Raw genomic sequence first — 19517 nt, forward strand, 5'->3', positions numbered from 1 at the left:
GACCTTGAAGAGCTGCTGGGATTTAACACAACTCCTATTTGAAGGTACAACAGATGTGTTTAAACATCTTTAGCACGAGATATTTCCAATGGTTACGCTTCACAGCTCTGTATTAGTATTCATTTCCAACTCCAATAAGCTCTCCTGGACTAATAATGCCAGTAACTGTCCTCTTCGCTGAAGTCGTATCTCATTTAAAAAAACAAAAGTATCTAGACTGTCTGTTAAATAAGTGTTTATCTGAAGTCCTCACATGCTTATGTTTAATCTGGCTTCCCCCCCCCCCCGCCCAAGATTTAATGGACAACATCTTTTAGTACAAAACTATACACTGCTGAAGGGCAATTCTCAACTAGAGTCACTGGAAATTATTTTTAACAACAATTACATTTTGCAATACAAAAAAAAACCCCAATGTGGAACAGCATATTCTGCACAGCTAATTTTTAAATTTAATATTGCTCTCTGCTTTCGCCCAAAACCAATTACAAATCAGTAACGTTACTAAAAAACACAGAGCAATTCTGCGTACTTGCGGAGTTCATTATTCTGTTTCTCCAGACTTAATTTGATTTCTTGAAGATGGTTATTCTCCTGTTTTAACTGCTTCTCTGACATTTTCAAGGTGTTGACCTGCTGCGTTTGCATCTTGAGGTCATTTTGAGTGAGACAGCGCTTTTGTGTTTCTTGCTCTATTTTTAATGTCAGGTTTTTTACCTAAAAAATAAAGAGAAACCTGTGATTTTTACAGACCTACACAGGAAAGCAACATTTAAACAGTGTCTCTTATTGACTTCCTCTACATTTCTGTACATGCTCACATCTTTTGGTGACTCAAAGCTGTCTCCTGAAAAGGCATCAGCACACAATAAATAAGCTAGCTTTTCCATGTCAATCTCACAGCATTTTACATTTCAGAAGAAAAACTTTTTATTATCAGTAACACTGGAATATTTCAGAAAAATGAAACTACATTTTTTAAAGTAGACTTTTTAAAGCTCCACATACAGAGAAGGAAAAAGTTGCTGCCATATTCATTCACAAACATTCCTAAATATAGCTATAACAGGGAAAATATTTGGACATTGAAAACCAAAATTCCACTCAAGACTCCTTTTGTCAGTATTCCTTACATCTTCATTCAGTATATCCTTTTGCCTGAGGAGCTCATTGATTTTCTGTTGTGATTGCTTGAGATCACAGTCCAACATGGAGCGCTGCTTTTCAGCTTCTAACAGCCGATTTTCTACTTTTTGCTTTAAAGCTCTCTCTTCCAAAAGTTTCTTCTCCATTTCTGTTAAGTAAGAAATTTAAGATGTCAGTCTGTGTAAACCAGGAGATTCTGGAGGGCAAGGGAAGACACCTATTCCATATTAACAATAAGTAACATGTTTATCCTTTTAACACTGAAGAGAAAGATTGCTGACAAATGATTCATTAAAATTTTCACAGTAAACCCACACCCAGAGGATGCTTTTGCAAGCATTCCTGACTGACAGCTATTTCCTACTTTTCAGTTTCAAGATAACTTTCAGTTTATCTGCAACACATCTGAAACAGATAAAAAAGGTGGATTTTAAAAAACAATCCATCTAAATCTACTGAAGTGTTACTTTGACTATGATAACTAGAAATCGTTTAAAGAGTTGAAGCTGTTCAGGAACCTGATATGCCAAGTGATTCAGCCATTATTACTGAATTGTTTCTGCTTCTTTTGAACATCTGCATGCTCAAAATTTTTGTGAATGCTCTGCAATTGGAAGCACAGGATCTGTAGGTAGCTTTTTAAATAGCTGCAATAAACAAAACATTTAATTCAAAAGTAAAAGCTACCTTCTGGAACTGTTTGGTAATTATCCCTCCCTCCAAGAGATTTCCATTGTCATGAGATGCACCAGAATATGCACAGTGACTGCAGAAGTGTAGCAAGGGCTTTGCCATTTCTAACTCTACCTGGTCTACATATTTAAATCATTAAGCTGCTGACATATTTTATCTAGGACAACACAAAAAAGTATCAGTACACTGAGTAAGAACGCAAGACAAGCTCTTAACAAAAATGCTTCAAGCAGTTTTAGTAACATAAATGTAAGTAAAATTAATTCAGAATACATTAGCACAGAAAATTAATTAGTGTTGTGTGCAATGGAGAACCTGTTCTACTTTGAGACTAAACCAGTGTGTCTTTAAGCTAGCAAAGCAAGAATAAAGAGACTACAACTGATTTTTATGACACTAATTATGTTTTAAAAGAGCAGTGGAATCAAGGAAAAAAGCCTACACTAAGGCTTTCACTAGCATCAAAAGATTATACGATCTGCTTTGTATAATTTACATGAAGTCCAACTGTGATGTCAGATACATACCTTTCATCGCTTCAGATTTTGCTTCCTCTATAGATTCATAGATCTTATTTTTGTCTGCTAATCGTGCTTTTGTGGCTTTATGCTCAGCTTCTTCTTGTTCAAGGTTCTGCTGCATAACTTTGAATTTATATGTCATATCTATTTCCATGTTGCTTTTTTCCTGTTAAAGAAAAAATTACATTGAAATAAAACATTAAACACATCAGGTTAAAGACAAAATTTTGAACAGTAACATGCTGCTTGGAAGTATGCTAAGAGTGGAAACAAGAGCTCAAACTGTAAGGAGCTACCTGAGAGCTCAATTCTACAAATGTTTTTCTATGGATGGCAAAGTGCTCTGAAAATATACAAGGACATCCCTAGTTGCAAACAATTACAGAATCACTGCCTTAACAACCAACATTCCGTAGTAAAAGTGGCTCAAACATTAAGTTTATTGATTTTTTTTTTCAATACTTTTGTTTCAATGACAGATCTGTCAAAAAATATTAGCAGAAGCTTTTGATTTTTGGCAATATTGCGTTTAAAAAAAACCCAACAAACCCAGATGAAATGAAATCTTACTACTGCACTGTTAAGCTACACGCTGGAGTATATTATTATGTACTTTAGACGCATAATGTATTATGTTCATAAAAGAAACAGTATCTTTGTTTCCGCACTTGTCAAATTGCAAAAACAATAAAGAAAAATTAAGAAAAAATAATAAACACTGAAAACAAGGCTTATTTTTTGCATATATTTTGTCTCCACGCCTCAAGTAATGAAAGGGTAAATTTAAAAATTCCCTAAGAATTCAACACCAACGTTCACTTAGAAGTGCTGTTACCTTTTCTAAATCTGTAAGTTTTTCCTGCAATTGTCTCTTCTCCACTTCCAGTTTGGCTAATGCACTCTTTCCATTTTTCACTTCTTCTTCAAGGCTAGATATTCGACCTAAAAATGACCAAAACATCAATGAGGTTGGGCAGTGCATGAAAAAAGATTGTATTTTATCTACTTAGAGATACAATTTTTCAAATGTAACAGTTCCTAATTCTGACTATTAAGAGCATCGCCCTTTGGGGTGATTCTAAAAGTTATTAATAACATTTCGTAAATGTTATCACACATTTTCTCTTAAATGTGTGTCCACACTTGCATACAGAACAGCACACTAATCTAGCCACAATCTGAAGCTTAACTATCACTAAAAGCTATTTTTATTTCTGAAACAAGAAGGAAGCTTAACTTCAGAAGGTTTGCAGGAATACCTTGTAAATCACTGATAATCTCCGATCCATGACTTCGATCTCTCCTTTCTGATTCTAGAGCTGACTGAAGATTGAGAAAATCCTTCTCCAGTTTAAGTTTTGCATTCTCTAGCAGGCAGTTCTTATCTTGTAGTTCTCTATTATTAGTTTCCAGCTGCTGGATTTGCTTCGTGCTTTCTGTCTGGTTCTTCCTTAACCTGGCTGCAGTATCAGACTCTGACCGCAGCAAAGAATTGGCTTCATCCAACTGAAGATTGATAAAAAACATACTTCAGAACAATAAAATAAAACTATCACCATTTCTACTACAGAATTCTACATTTTATGGATTAAAGACATAAGGAGGAGTACACTTTAAGATTACTTTTGCACACCAACACACAAGAACTGCTTTTTAGAACTCTATTACACATTTCAATCTTCCTGCTACAAATCAAATCAGTACTTCAAACAGCTATTGTTGTAAAATATATATATATATATAAAGTTGGCATGCCTGTCTTTGTAGTTGATTGATTTTCTCATTGGATATTTGAGAGTTCTGATTCCTCTTTTTTAAATCTTCAAGTTGATCTTTCAAACTGTTAACTGTAACAAAAACAATTCAACATTGTTAATCACTGTCATGAAAATGCTTCAATTTGAACTTTAATTCATTTATTTTCTCTTTTAAAAACCCACATCAAAATGGAACCCTTCAAGCATGGTTCAACATACCCTCATTTTCCAAATTGCGTTTCTTATCCGCTTCATGTTCTGCTTTTCTCTGGTATTCTGTATTCTTATGCTGAAGAAGAGCCTTCTCTCTTTCTAACTGTCTGACTGCAGACTCTACATTCTTCCTCGAATTTATCTAGATTTCAAAAAACACCACTAATTACATAGAGAAGTGTGGTATTCTTTAAACAATAAAAGGTCAGCTCGCACCCTCAGTTCAGTTTGCAATGAAGAAAGACCCAGTCTGTTTGCCTGCCACAAACACAGTGTCAAATCCAGCCCCGGACAACTATCACCAGGAGCTTTTACATTTTAAAGACTGAATTGATCTGATGAACCAGGCAAACCCGCCTAACAGCCACTCTGGAAGCACAAAAATATACATGTAATGTAAGGTCTTGACATGCTCCTGCATGAGCAATACATTGAAGCTGTACACATCCACTAAAGACAAGGCAAATTTGTAGTAGCACTTAGGTGTAAGCTGGACAAGAAATAAGGTCCTTTTACTGACACTGTTTGAACAATGCAAAGAATGGCCTTCCTCTTCTAGTAACATTACTCTCACGTGTTTGATTTTCAAAATCACATATGGGATATTGATATCATGCTGTCCTCCAAATCAAAAACACAGTAAAAAACACATTCTGTAAACAAATGTGTAGTTGTAGTAGGGAAATCATAATTAAAATATTTTACCAGTGACAACAATTTCATGCTTGTGAATATCAAGAAATCAACTGGTATTACTTGCTATAAATGCACAGCTACTCAAAAGTAATTTGCTGTTTCTTAAGGAAAAAAGACACACAAACATTAAAGTTCTAATTCCAATAACAAATACCTACGGACATACCTCTTCATCTAGCTCTTTCACTATCTTCTCTAAACGAGTATTAGTAGACCTGAAGAAATTTGAAAAACATTTTTAAAGCCTGCTTATTATACAGAAATTAGAATGTTTGAATGTGTCTCACTGATTTTATGTAAGGTACTCTATTTTCAACAATCCCATGAAACTTCAAGGACTGGGGAAATCACTCAATACAGAGATTCTTATGGAGAGTTAAGGCAAAATAAGAAAAAAGAAATAAAAAAACAGGAGCAGCAAGAATTAAGCTAACACTTTACAGTGAGGTCTGCTTGCAGGGTCAGGAATCCCCAGAGTGTATTAAAATGCTTTTAAGCATTCAAAAAACCAGGTGTAATAAAATTTCTTTATAAACATACCAAACATGTCAAAACAGTCTCACCTGTACTTCTGTTCTAATTCATCTTTGGCTTGTAATTCGTTACTGAGCTGTTCTTCTAGCTTGCTTAGTTTTTTCTGAAACTGTGTAAAATGTCAAAAAAAGCATGGCCCACATATAAAAATGCTATCACATGAAACAAGTGCAAGTCAATTAAATAACAAGAAAAGGGAAAGTGAGGGAAATTAATTCTATCATCCACTGTATTATTTTAAAACTATCACTAGAAGGTTACATCTTTACAAAATATTAATCCTGATGATTTTAAAGATACAAATGCATAGCAACAAAATTAGCTGCATGCTATATCAAATCTAACCATCACAGAATTATGTGCTACAGATTGTGAGTCATAACATTTCTATGGCCACAGAATATTTTTACTGGCCCTTTGCTGTACTTTTCTCTGTAGGCAGACACTTTCCACTGTAGCAGAATTTTTTGAATAGTCTTTTCTAAATGAAATTTAAAAATAAAAAGGCGAGGACATGACCAAATTGGACAATATTCAGAGACTATTACTAAGCATGTTCAATAACCTCAAATAAAGAAGAATTTCTTAGTCCAAATCATACAGAAGCTAACAAACACTCTCCAGGTCTGGGAATGCTTTGTTTTGCTTACTAAAATACTAAAAAGAGAGTGAGTCAAGGATCCAAATAGTTATGAAATAAATTATAAATAAGAAATTTTGGATTTGTGTCCTGTCTTCAAGCTTTCAAATACATTTATTTTCCTCCCTTTCCCCTCTTCCTCTACCCCGCAAACATGAAATGTAAAACTGTGGTTTTCTAAAACACTTTATAATTGTTACAATTAGAAGATTCTCATAACAGGGACACTGAAAAGGACATCAAAACTGGAGATTCATTGCTTAAGAAAATACAAATAAAAAAAGTTATCAGAAGTGAAATGCAAAATTTTACCAACTACATTTACTATCACAACATAAAGCAAGTAAGCAAGTATCACAAATGTGACACTGTGTTTTAAACAGCAGTAGCATTTCTTTTTAAAAGGAAACTCTAAAACTAGGAATCTACTCAGCAATGACAGGAAGGAATGAAGTAGAATCTTATAAACATTTGCATTTAAATTTATGCTAGCCATTACATAATGCACTTCCTTTACTTATTTTTTTAAACTTTGAAAAGGAGTTGTAAGTTTTTAAGAAATGTTAGCAGTATACTATCCACACTTGAATAATACAAATGTTTAAGTAACATAATGAAGTAAGTACATAAAAATTCCATAGCATTCTCCTGACATCTGCAAATTTCCATTCAATTGTCAATCTTCAAAACTGGATAAACATGCTCCATACACTCAATTCAACTGAGAATATGATTTAAACATTCCATTAGCACTGCAGATGGCAATTTAGTTTTCTGAACTCTGAATAAATCAGACAAGTGTGGAGCCAGAATTCACAACTTTCCAGAAAGTGATGCTGTTTGTGGCAAACAGAGCCTTACACATTCATTTTCCAAACAAATTCTAGATGCCAAAAGAATTCAAGAAAACTCTGTATTCATTCATCTTTATACTACAGTACCACAATGCCTGAGTACAACTGTTTCAAAATACAACTGGTTTACTGTTAACAATTTGGTGAATAAACATTTAGGATATTTCACATTTACATAAATTACGTAGTAATTTTTTTATTCCTTTCATAATTCAAATAAAACATACTTACCTCCTTACTGTCCTGTAAATAGAAAATATCATTTTTATTGAGGATCATTAAAAGACAAAAAGCCCCCCCCCCCCAAATTTCTTGCAAACTTACTTCAGACTTTGCCTTTTCTTAACAGACTTAAAATTAGTTAATCATACCATTAATACTTACGAAAAAAACACTAACCTCATTTTTACTAGATTGCACAGATTCATTTTCTCTGCAAGACTGTGAGGAGTCACTTAGCAACCTGTCAAAAACAAAAACAAATCCCTCCAGCTCTTATTCAAGTTTTCAAAAACTCTGGCAACCTTGCCAATCAACTTGTTTTAATCAATTCTCTCAAGTCTTAATTTGTCTTACACTAGTCTCAGAATGAAGCCTGTTTTATTTCAGTATGAGTGCGTCTTTCCGATTTGAATCTTTTCTTAAGTATAACCTATGTTTTCAAATCCATGGCAGCTTATAATTTTTTAATTAAAACAATTACTTCTCAACTATTCAAGCTGAGTCCTAACAAGCTATTATCTTGTGTAAACTTTTTTCTAAGGCTACTAATAAAAAGCTGGTTTTGAAATAAATTACAAATCTATCAGTATTTTAACCCTTAAAGATTTAAGAGGCTATGTAATTTTGTGCATATAAAAATACTGTTTAGTCAGTTATTGAAATAACCAGAATAGCAGCAAATGATAAATTCTACTTAAACTTTGTGGTTTTATCTTCACAATTAGACATACATGAATATAATGCAATGAATAAATTATGTACCTAGAGTGAAAAAAGGATAGGATAAAAGAAAAATCTGCAGGTATCTTTCTAAAAATGCACATTAAAGTATCACATACAAATTGTCTCTATAGTAGGTAAATCCTATAAAAGGCAGCTGGTTTCCCACGAAGGCTTTGGGGATTGGAAAGGTTTCCACGTCTCCCTTGTCGTCCTCAATGTCATCAAAATTACTGCTATCTATATCACTGCTAAGCTCAGGAACAACAGGAGCAGCAGCTATAAAAAGGGGGAAAAAGATCAGCTTCACTCCAAGATTCAGCCACTTGCTATATACTGGTATCTCTATAGTGTTAAAAGACTGTAATATAAGCTGCCCTGCTAGTTAAACATGTATCAACCATGCAGCAGATCTGTAAATACTACTGTGAACATTTTTTTCCTTGAGAAATCTATTTTTACATTAGTTGCCTAATGCATAGAGTATCTAACGTGCAAAACGTATTTACTAAGGTAACCACATTTGAGAATAGAACTCTAAATTCAATCATCATTTTAAGAAACTTCAGTAAATATATGACTTTAGAAGTTACCAGCAAGCTCATGATCTGAACTGACATACTTCAGCTTTTTACCTAAAGCTATCAAGTTCACAATGCCTTAAATGAAACGCAGTAAAACTTACAAGACCGCAGTCAAACCACTGTCTTAACTACCAGAATGTAAAAAAACCCCAACCAACCAAACAACAAAAAACCCACCCCAGACCAAAACAAAACAACAAAAGCCACAGAGAAACAGAACCTAACATGCATTCTTTTTAGTTTGAATTCTGAAAGACCCAGTTCTGTTGTTCAAGACGGACATCGATACATTAATAGCATAATAAAGGCAAGGGTAATTCCAGTAGGAAATGTATATTTACTAACGCTTATCGATTCAGTTTTTATAATACAAGTGATAAATATGGAAGTTTGAGCAAAATTCTTGACAGATAGACAATGCTTCATTTATATAGCTTAAAGTTTCTTTCATGACCACTACTGCAAATATGAATGAATAGATTTTTTCGGAAAAACAACTTTCAAGCTAATTTACTTACTCTCTCGAATGTTGTCCCAGTTCCACTGATCACTCTTGAAGAAAGGGTGATGCTTTATTTCTTCTACCCCTTTTCTCCCAAGTCGCACATCCCTAAACAGAGCAATTAAGCCAAATTCACATTAGGTAAAACAGCACTTGTTTTTTGTTATTTAAATTCTGACTTGCTCATAAGCAGCAAATAAACTTTCAGTAGAGATTGTCTGTGTTACCCACATTAATGGTCAAACAACAAAAAAATTAAAACCCACCAGCCTCTGTTCTAGTTTCTTATGCAAAATGTACTCTGCTTCTTAGCACAAACTCTCTCTGCGACTGCTAAAATGTTCAGAATTTGGAGTCTGCCACGTGGGGAGTAAAGCAAGAGAGCACTGAGGCAAAAACTAATAAAAAACTAAAAAAAAAACCCAACCACCAAAACAACAAAACCCCAACATCCTTGGGGGAAAAAATCCTGCAAAAGTTCTGTGTCTGCCAAACCACATGACAAACCTTAAGACGCAAGTGAAGGAAGGTCTAACTTACTGCACAGAACAGCTATTCAAAGCTGGACTGAAACAAATATTTTAAGAATTCCATCCTCTGCCCCATAACTAACCCTGACACATCTTCTGCTGATATTTGCAGTAAAGTACATCTTAAGTGAAACAAGAAACCTTTAGTTTGACTAGAAAAATCTCTCTTTAAAACTATCTACAAGAACAGGATATAAAAACAATGCATGTAAAAGTACTAATAAATCATAGGGTCGATACTTGTTCTTTAAGTGCTTCAGCAGTGATGATGCATATGGAAAGAAGGGATCTGTTTCAATTGAATTGCTCGAGCACTATATTAAACATAAACAGGAAGACGGACACACGTAGTGGAAGTACACCTCACTGCATTTAGATTATTAAATTCTACTCACATTTTCTCTCTACCCTTCAGCTACTATAAGTGAAAAACACTGTTAAAGCACATCCTTCCTGTGTCACCACAATCTTGCGCAACAGAGCAAACAATCTCTCTTTGAATGCAAAAACCATAATAAGGCAATTTTTTTCCCCTAATCCCTCATTCTATAAAAGCTAGATGTTCTGTTGTAGCCAAATTCAGGTGACCACAGGAAAGCTAAGAAGGCATCATCGCTCTAGAGTTAACTATGCACCTACAGCATTCTTCTTTTAAATCAAAGCAATTGAGGATGGCCTCTGCTTTTGGGAACTAAAGAAAATGTGTTTAGGTTAAGGCTCAGTTCCACAAAGGGAGACCTCTAGGATCTATTTATAGCCAAAACAATATCCTTGCTGGTTTGTTAGCTGTATTTGTCAATTAATCCAACAAAGTAAATGAAAAACAGTTCTAACATTCTAAGAAAGCTTAAACAAACTCAGTAAATACATGTTTATTGTCATAAAAGTATTTGCTTTCATTGTTTTAAGTAACACCTGTTTAGACACTTGAGCACAATTCGGTCCCTGCCTCGGAGCTTACAAATTACTTTCAGTCTCAGAGATTTGTTACTGTATTATATACTGCAATTGGAAGGATCTGTCTGGCACAAACTGTGTTGTTAACAAGAGCTGTCAGAATTGTGCATAGAAATAAAATACAATACCTGGAAAAAACACCCCAAAAGAAAAACTAGAGAGCAAGACATTTTGCAGGAGAGATTTGAACAGAGATTAAGAGAACTAATGGAAGGAATTAATTTTTACAATATGCATGTGCTAATACCACCCCAAAATAAAAACAGTACCAGAATAATACATGCATTTACCTATCAGTTAAAAAGGCACAGATAAGGTTCTTTGCATGCTTAGAGATTTCCACGTCATCCGGGAAATGTAATGAGTTCTTATGATCCATAATTTTACTGTATGTTCCTACTAGTGAGTCTGCATAAAAAGGAGTATCACCTGAAAATAAAATAGTAAATTAGCTGTAATTTTGAGTCATGTTCAAGTCACGTGAGTTGAAAAAGACAAAAGGTATAAAGAAAAGTCTACAAGCAGTTTTACCTAAAGTAGCCTTTTATTTAACACACACCCCCCCCCCCCAAACAGTAAAATTGGAATGCAGTGTTCAAAATAATGCATGTTACAAATGGTTCAGCTCAGTAATCAGAATGGTGCATCTTTTACATAAATCTTTTCTCACAACTAATTCACAGGTTTAATAGAGAAGGTGCTCTTTCCTCCATCCTGGTGTGCTGCATGCAGGTGGGGATCACTGGCAGGGCAGTCAGCATGCTGATCGCATGCTTCCAAAAAGATACTGAAAATTTGAAAAGCTCGGTACATGAAAAAATGTATGAACAGAACAACAGACAAAACCCTTTCAGCTTTCAAATAGAATATAAATGCAACAATCCTACCTTTAGCCTCTTTCTGTCATTTCATGGCAAAATAAGAAATTAGTACACACAAGCTTGAATTAAAACTTCTAGAATTTTAGTAGATTCGTTAGGTTACCATGCCGGTACCTTTGAGGGGGGGAGCACTGATATTAGGTGCTGCTTCTCTCCTTCCACACCTTCCCCTTCTCAATTGTCTTCAGTCTCAAAAATAGCTTTGAGTTAGACACCACCTCAAAACTAACCTAAGTCACTGAACCAATGTTAGGATTCATCCTGTGACAAACATTTTAGCTTTTAGTTTAGCACACAACAAACAGCAGTATTGTTTTCACTGCATCTTTACTGAAATCAGAACAACAGAACGCTTTCCATGCTTTCTTTGAAGTATAATGCTTTAGAGGACAACAGGCAGAACCTGATATGTAAACACAAACAAAAACAGATACGGTGTGTTTTTTTCCCAACATGTGGGAAGTGGAGAAACTAAATAAGATTTCACTTTAAAAAATGTTCTCATTAGAAGCATAAAAAGGGGAGAATCCTCCGCCAGATACAAGGAGGGCAGGGGGAGGAGGTTCAGAGAAAACATTCTGTACAGTGATGTCCAATATTTTAGTCACTGAAGAATTTTATTTACTGCTAAATTTGTTTATGAGAGACTTTATTATGAACCATGTTTTTTCTAAGTCAAAATTCCTTAATTCTGAAAGACACAGTGATTGTAATATCATCATATATCCAAATATCTTTCCTGGCTCAGGATACCAGAAACATCACATCTGCAGTATTCCCAAAACATGCTGAATCGGATTTTTAATAATTATATGCTCAATTCCATCCTTCTACCAGACTATAACACTGATCCTTACTGTAGTTTAAGACGCAGATGATTCATCTTCTTAACAGATTATATTCTATGTTCGTTGCCATAGCAGTCCAGTATATTTTACTGGAAAATCCTGACTCAAACATAAAAGAAAGAATCAGGCCATACTTCCATAGTCATTCTGACCTAACAGAAGTCATTGCTAGTGCTGGGCAGAAAATAAAAAAAAAAAAAAAAAAAGGGGGGGGGGGGGGGGGGGGGGGATGACGCACAGACACACAAAAGGAAGAAAGAAGAAAAAAAGGAAGAGAAAAAGGCCAGTCCTGCCCTTCCCATTCCTTTCCCATCTCTGCATCTGTGAAAACTCAGTACTGCTCCTGAGGTGGCACAAATGTTCATGAGATGGTGAGGTAGCTGGTAGCTGACCCTGGTTAAAACTATTCTAAGAATTAGTTTTAAGCTGAACTGAGTCAGGGAACTAATCACTGAACAAGCACGCAAACAGCTGTTGCGGTGTAAGAGTGACAGAGAGCAAAGAGAACAAGAAAGAAGCAACAGCATCAGACAAAAGTCAGAAGCTGTTAGATAGTGAGGTACGACCAGTCCCCTTACAGCAAAGTACAGCTAAAGGCACAATAAAGACTCAACAATAATCTCATTAGCAGAAGAAATCGCTACTTACCAACTAGCATCTCAAAAAGGAAAACTCCTACAGACCACCAGTCACATTCCCGTCCATAATAACCATCACCCCCTTGAGATTTCAGAACTTCGGGCGATATGTAGTCGGGGGTTCCCACAGCTGTATCACAGCGCACCATACCTGTCTGTGCAACAGTAAGAATTCAATTAAAATACCTCTGAGTCTTTAAATTATTTGTCTCTTAGCAGACCAGAAAAACATAAAAAATATAGCCAAAAATATTCTTTGGTGTTTGAAAGACTGTATTTTCACTCCAGAAGCAATATGGATTGAAATGACAATTCCTGGTAATGTGCTCTCCCTCTGCCTACTCTATCGCAGGTTTTCTTGATCACGTCTTTCAAAAATTGACCAATTTTATTATTTTCAGTAGTGGTTTCAATATGAAGCTACACACCATATCAGACTGCTCCTTATCTCACTGAATTCAGGGACAAACTTCCAAATAATTTTTATAAGCTATGGGTTCTAGGCCCTACATAGCAGATACATAACATTTTTAATTTAATTCAGAGAATAAATCAAGTTATAGGTAATTTTTATAGTCACACCTTTGTTTTTATTAGAAGATATGGGGGGAAAAAAGGTTTTTTTAAAAGAATAGCAAAGCTTTTTTTTTAAAAAAAGTAATTTTTATTAACATATTAACACGGTTTTATTAATAGAATGCTTCATCCTCTTTGCTTCACACAGAGACTAAAAATGCAGGGGCTAAATGACGCAGAAGCATCGTCAGATCTGCCAGCATGCTGGTTCAGACTTAGAAGCCTTGTTTCCTTTAATCAAATTCACTGCATTTGTTCCAGGGAGACCAGATGGATGAATGAGATGAAATCCTGGATGAAGTCAGAGAAGTACCAAAAATACACTCATCTTTATTCTGCCTCTCAACCTGAAATCTTTAAGTCATCTGACAATTCTTTGTGCATTTTGCCATCGGAATGAATGGCAATAGATACCAATTCTGAGTATTAACACAGAATATTAGTAGAAATAACTAAAGTCAAAATTCATATTTAAAGAAAAGAAGAGAAACATTCTGCTTTGGGAATTGTATTGACATGTAAAAATTAGACACCAAATTACAATATTTCTTTTCACACATAATATGAACTGCCAAAAGCTTTTATTTATGTATTACACCAGAATCCTGGAAAGTCATGAAACTGGCAAGCAAAAACTAAAGTGATGACTAAATACTGCAGAGACCTAAGGAGTACTTCAAACGTCCTCCTGGCAAATGCCTATCATCTTCTACAACTCCACGCTGAAGCTGAAACCTAAAAGAAGATTTAACTTCTCAGTTCCAGAATGAAGAGGAGGTTAACTTCTGCTTTCTATACTATTAACCAGACAGTACGCAGCTTTATCATCCTGGAATAAGAAAATGAAGTTAACTCTTTTCAGAAGAGTGCATTCCTTGGACAAAGAAGAATACAGATGAACACATTTTAACACTGGGAAATAAACTAAGACCCAAAGGCTCCAGAAATCTGAAGCTGAGAACGTTCAAAAATGGATCTGGCACATGGCAGGAATCATTATTTGAATATTCTGCTTGTAACAGCACTCTGTGTATAAACCTACAGGTCTTCTCTGAAACTTAAGCCTCTCCTTTACTTTGAACACAGAAGGAATTGCTCTAGGCTCATGTGATTCTGCTGATCTCATAGGACTGTGGCATCTTGGTGGCCTCCAACGCCGGTGCATGTCTATCTCTTCCTATCCAAATGCAAAATCACAACAAGGGAAAGTCCAATTCTTCACTCAGTGAAGACGGGCTGAAAGCACCTGAATCCCTCCCTGGGAAAGAAGCTTCTTTAAAAACAAGTCACTGAAACAGTTCTGAAGGATTTCTTTGAAGATTGCAGCTTCAGTCACAGTCTCATCACCTTGACACCTAACCACTTAATAGCACTCCATCTCCCATTCCTCTATAATTAATACAACAAAACAAGAACACTTTTTAATAGGTTATACATGTTGACATTTGCTGAAGTCTTATGCAAACAAAGCAGAGGTTGTGCCAAAAAAAAATCCAGCCCTACCCAAGTCTGATGGCTGGTATGTAGCAACAAAAAAAGTTCTTTCCATTGACATTACAGATGCTAAAGAACTCCAGGTAACAACACCTTAAGTTTTCAGACAAGATGTCAAAGAATTGAGCAGTAAAACAAAAAAATATTTCTACAGTTAAAAAGGCCCTGCATGCTAACATCAGTTTTCAATGGGCTGTATCTCTCTGAAGCACATGGATTTGGTTGTAATTACTGCCCATAGAACTCTCTACCTTCCATCTCAGGAACAAAACCAAAAATGCACTCACAGAACAGCCTGGGTTGGAAGGGACCATAAAAGATCATCTGGCCCAACCGGTCACGGGAAAGGTAGCCTACTATCACCCCGTCCAACTGCATCTTGAAAACCTCCAGTAGCAGGGATTCTACCATGTCCCTGGGGAAGGTTGGTTCATTTTCACCTGAATACAATATTCCCAGATTTCTGTTCCTCTCATTCATACCCTTTTTCTTTCAAAGAACTTGGGCGTTGCTCTGCACATATTTTTTAAGCACCGGATACTCTTCATACCACAGGCAGACCTAGCTTCCATGATCACTGGCATGAAAACCAAGTAACCAGGGAAGCCCTCTCGGTGCAGTACGTGGAATCTTGACAGTTCCTACATTCTGCACGATGACTTCTGCCTTCTGTACTTCAGCATTTGAAGAGATCTAAAGGGTGCTGTTTGGACAAAGTGTTGCTCCTGTGTTTCAAACACTAAGCCTCTCTTTTATGCCCGAGTAGCATATTTACTATAGCAGTTCTCAGACAAAGCCTCCTTTTGGGGATCTCAGGCCAGTGTTTTTTATCTGAGAATTTTCTCATCACCTCAAAAGATCAAGGTGGATCTTGGAACTCATCTCCTGCATCTATGTGAGAGATGTGCAGTGAAGAATTTTAAAAAAGGCTGTGCAGGAGACACAGCATGTTCTCTACAGCTTATGACAACCTGGTGGTGAGGCTGTAGTGTGTCCTAGAGAATTACTATATTGCTGAACACAAAACAGTTCAGTTTTCATCCTCGGGATTTCCATCAGACCTGAATCACTTGCTGTCTTGAACCAAGGCTGAGAATCAGGCTTTCACTCCCTCATTAAGTTCTCTTCAGTAAACAAGAGCTGGAGACTGCTTGTGTAGGAACATCACGATAGCTCAGACAGGTGTCAACACTGCACCCAGGCTTGCGCAGCATGCTGCAGACAATGAACTGATGCAAGAAGGATCCAGCAGTGTCTTGGACAAGCTTCAATGAGAAGCTGAGTTCTAAAAAGAGGAACACGCTCTTTCTCCCAGCTGAGCTGCCTGAGCTGAGGTAATAATCCCAAATGGTAAACACCTCTTCTTTTACTCCTGTCTTTTTTCAACAGGTAACCTCTAAACCTGTGCTCTTCTAAAGGCTCAGTTAGCACAAGACAGCATTATGTGCTCAGCCGGGCAACACTAGGAGTTGCTGATACAATATCTACTGAAGCTAACTACAGTCTAGCTTCTTGCAGCAAACCTGAAGGTTACGGTCTGGTAAAACCTGCCCTGGGCTACCTTATCATACCTAAATACCAAATGGGAACCACAATTCCTACCAAACCTTTAAGGCCTGCTCCATTCTTTATTCAATTATAGAAATATTCACCTTGTTGCAGATTTTTAAAAAAAGCAAAAAATAATAATAATAAAAAACACCAAACACAAACCCCAAAACTATCACAACTGAGTTATATAAACAGGTCAGTTCCTTTTACGTTGGAAAAGACCACTCAAGCACTTAACAATTCTTTTCACATACTGGTAAAGAGGAATTGTGCTGCAAGTGTCTGGACTGGCCTGCAAGGCTTAAGAGGAGACTGAATTCAACTTCATAGCAAGATCAAGAAAGTCACTCAGCAAATTGCAGCATAATTTTTCCTGGGCTCTCAACAAACACAAGGAAGATGCTAATGTGCACAACTGCTACAAGAATTCAAACCAGAAAAAATAAATAAGTATTGGGCAAGCATATATTTTCTAGAAATCATCCTGCCAGCACCAATATTATATTTACACAGCTGGGATGTGTTCATGTTTTGTAAGAAATAGCATGAGATTTGGAGAGAATCCAGAACCTCTCAACTTCTAAAGCTTCCTGTATTAAAAATATTTGCCATTCCACTGAGTCTGAGGAACATGAAGAACCTAACATGTAATCTGTTAAAAAATTAACTTCTTCAGGAGATCACTAGTTCATTGATGATGCCCAGTCCAAGCTGGAACTCACTGTAACTCTCCATAAGAAACATGCATGCACTTCTCACACTGATAATATGATCAATCACTGCTTAGCATTCCATTCTTTTAACAACAACAATGAAAAAGAAAAAAAAAGGCTTAGGTTCACCATTTCTGGGTTCCCTAAAATAGGGTAAAGGATCACTTTTTTGGTAGATTTGTATTATGAACTTTTTGATGCCTTTTTATTGTCTTTTATGATGAACAACAGACTCCTTTAAGGCCTACAATCCATTTGTGTAAAACCAAGGTTAATTTTTTAAGGACTAAATTAAAAGATCAACTAATACTTTTGATTTTTTCAGTTAAAGTAAATGCTGTCCCCTAAAATACAGGCAAGTAAATCAAAGTAAAGGTAAACTGCCTTTAGAACAACTACTTTTTCAGCAATACTAAACTACTGAAGCTCAGTAAACAGCAGTAGTTGTTCAATGAAGTTAATATATTGTCACAGGAAAGAAAAAAACCAAAAAACTCAAACAAACCCTAACCAGAGACAGTACTTCTAGATACAGCTGAGGAGACATTAAATTAATTATGCAAATGCAAATTAAGTAGACTGCCGAGACCATACCAAGCACTGCCTAAACAATACAGAGGGGAGGAAAAAAAAAATTGCACATTAAAGCAAATAAGCTTAGAAAGATCATCCTTGACAACGTTAATACAGAAACCTTTCAAAGGCCAAGCAAATCATAACACAGATTCATACACAGTTTTTTAAGAACCTGTTGTAATTTTTTACAGGAAGAATATATTGTGTAAATTACAGCATAACTTTGTCATGAAAGATTTTAGAACTGCATACTACAAATGGTAGCTTCATTTTTAAGTCTCCTTTAATAATATAAAGTATTACATCTCTTAAAAATACTCTTATACAATCTCATTAGAAAACTATATTTGGCTGTACATCATAAAATCTGGACAATTAAAATGTGTGACACCTTGACAAATACCTGACAAATTTTAATCAATATATCACATGCCACCGCTGCGTTACTGTGACCTCATTTTAACGACCACTAGAGGATGCTATGAGAACGATTAGACACAGTGGAAAAAAAAAAAATAAAAAAAATAAAGGGACTGTATCTTGCCTACAAAATAATTTCATTTACTGAAAAATTTCAGTTTATGAACTGTTCCAAGGTTACTAATGTTGAAACTAGGAGTTGTCTCATAAGCTTTTCAGACATTTGGCAAAAAGATGAATCTCAGAAATTCATAAACATGTATGCTTTCAAAAATAACAGAAAGTAAGTTTACAACCTTCTTCCGTGTGCTAGAACAGTTTCTTATAGAAAATGTTACTCTATTTCAAGTGCCCTTTTATTTAAAATTAGGAAACAAGGAACAGCTTTCTAACCAAGTGGGCCATTTGATGAATATTCCTTTGGGTATTATAATTCGTAAGAAAATAACCTTAGAATTACAGTTTCATAGATGATAAATTATTCAGCTGCATACTTACTTCATCCATTTTCATGCAAGTGCCAAAATCTGCCAGCTTCAGATGCCCATATTTATCTAAAAGCATATTGTCAGGCTTCACATCTCTGTGTATCAAGCCCATGGAGTGAATTGCATCAAGTGCAAGAACAACTTCGGCTGTATAGAACTTGGCCCATTTCTCAGGCACATCGTAATTGCTCATAAGGTTTACAAGATCTCCACCTGGCATGTATTCCATTACCATGTACAAGTATTTGTCATCTTGAAAGGCACAAAATAGCTGCAAGATTAAAAGAAAGGAAAAGAAAAAGTGCAATTACTTTTCAGAGACAACTAGGAAAAAGAATAAAGCCCTTTATCTTGAACCTTCATTAAACTTGAGACCTGAGCATGTTTTCAAGACTGATGTAAAGTAACTTCATTTTTTATATTCAGATAACCTACATTTTCTATTGATTATGACAGTACCTTGAAATTTACTGAACTTTAAAATCTCATTTCCATTAAGCAAGCAAAAAATATTTCCTGATTACTTCAGTTGTATAAGCTTCTGTGTACCCGTGTTTCTTGGCATTAAAAAGTATCACTGAGTCAAAATGCAACATTCCAAATCTGAGAAAGGGAGCATCATGCATTCATTTGAAAATAGCTTGATTGTGAAGAGCACCTTAGACTGTTCCTAATTTTGTATATTATAAATCTCCCTATTTCTGCACATATTTACAAAAACACTTATCACCACTAATTTTGTGCTAAATGAACACGTATATTG

At 35.6% G+C, this 19517-nt stretch overlaps 1 protein-coding gene across 2 annotated transcripts in view; it reads right to left on the bottom strand.

The window, feature by feature from the left end:
* Nucleotides 1–19517, bottom strand: part of ROCK2 (Rho associated coiled-coil containing protein kinase 2) — a 100944-nt gene that overhangs the window by 19101 nt on the left and 62326 nt on the right. For both annotated transcript variants that reach the window (XM_055714462.1, XM_027801591.2), the window contains exons 5-19: nt 18765–19025; nt 12947–13091; nt 10860–10998; nt 9099–9190; nt 8116–8275; nt 7454–7517; nt 5590–5669; nt 5193–5241; nt 4337–4472; nt 4116–4207; nt 3620–3866; nt 3196–3302; nt 2367–2526; nt 1134–1294; nt 533–717 (exon numbers count right to left, since the gene is read on the bottom strand). In XM_055714462.1, coding sequence (XP_055570437.1) covers nt 533–717; nt 1134–1294; nt 2367–2526; nt 3196–3302; nt 3620–3866; nt 4116–4207; nt 4337–4472; nt 5193–5241; nt 5590–5669; nt 7454–7517; nt 8116–8275; nt 9099–9190; nt 10860–10998; nt 12947–13091; nt 18765–19025 — 2078 coding nt within the window. The remainder of the gene's footprint in view (nt 1–532; nt 718–1133; nt 1295–2366; nt 2527–3195; nt 3303–3619; nt 3867–4115; nt 4208–4336; nt 4473–5192; nt 5242–5589; nt 5670–7453; nt 7518–8115; nt 8276–9098; nt 9191–10859; nt 10999–12946; nt 13092–18764; nt 19026–19517) is intronic.

The sequence above is a fragment of the Falco cherrug genome, chromosome 6 (genome assembly GCF_023634085.1).
Source record: "Falco cherrug isolate bFalChe1 chromosome 6, bFalChe1.pri, whole genome shotgun sequence".
Classification (NCBI taxonomy): Eukaryota; Metazoa; Chordata; class Aves; order Falconiformes; family Falconidae; genus Falco; species Falco cherrug.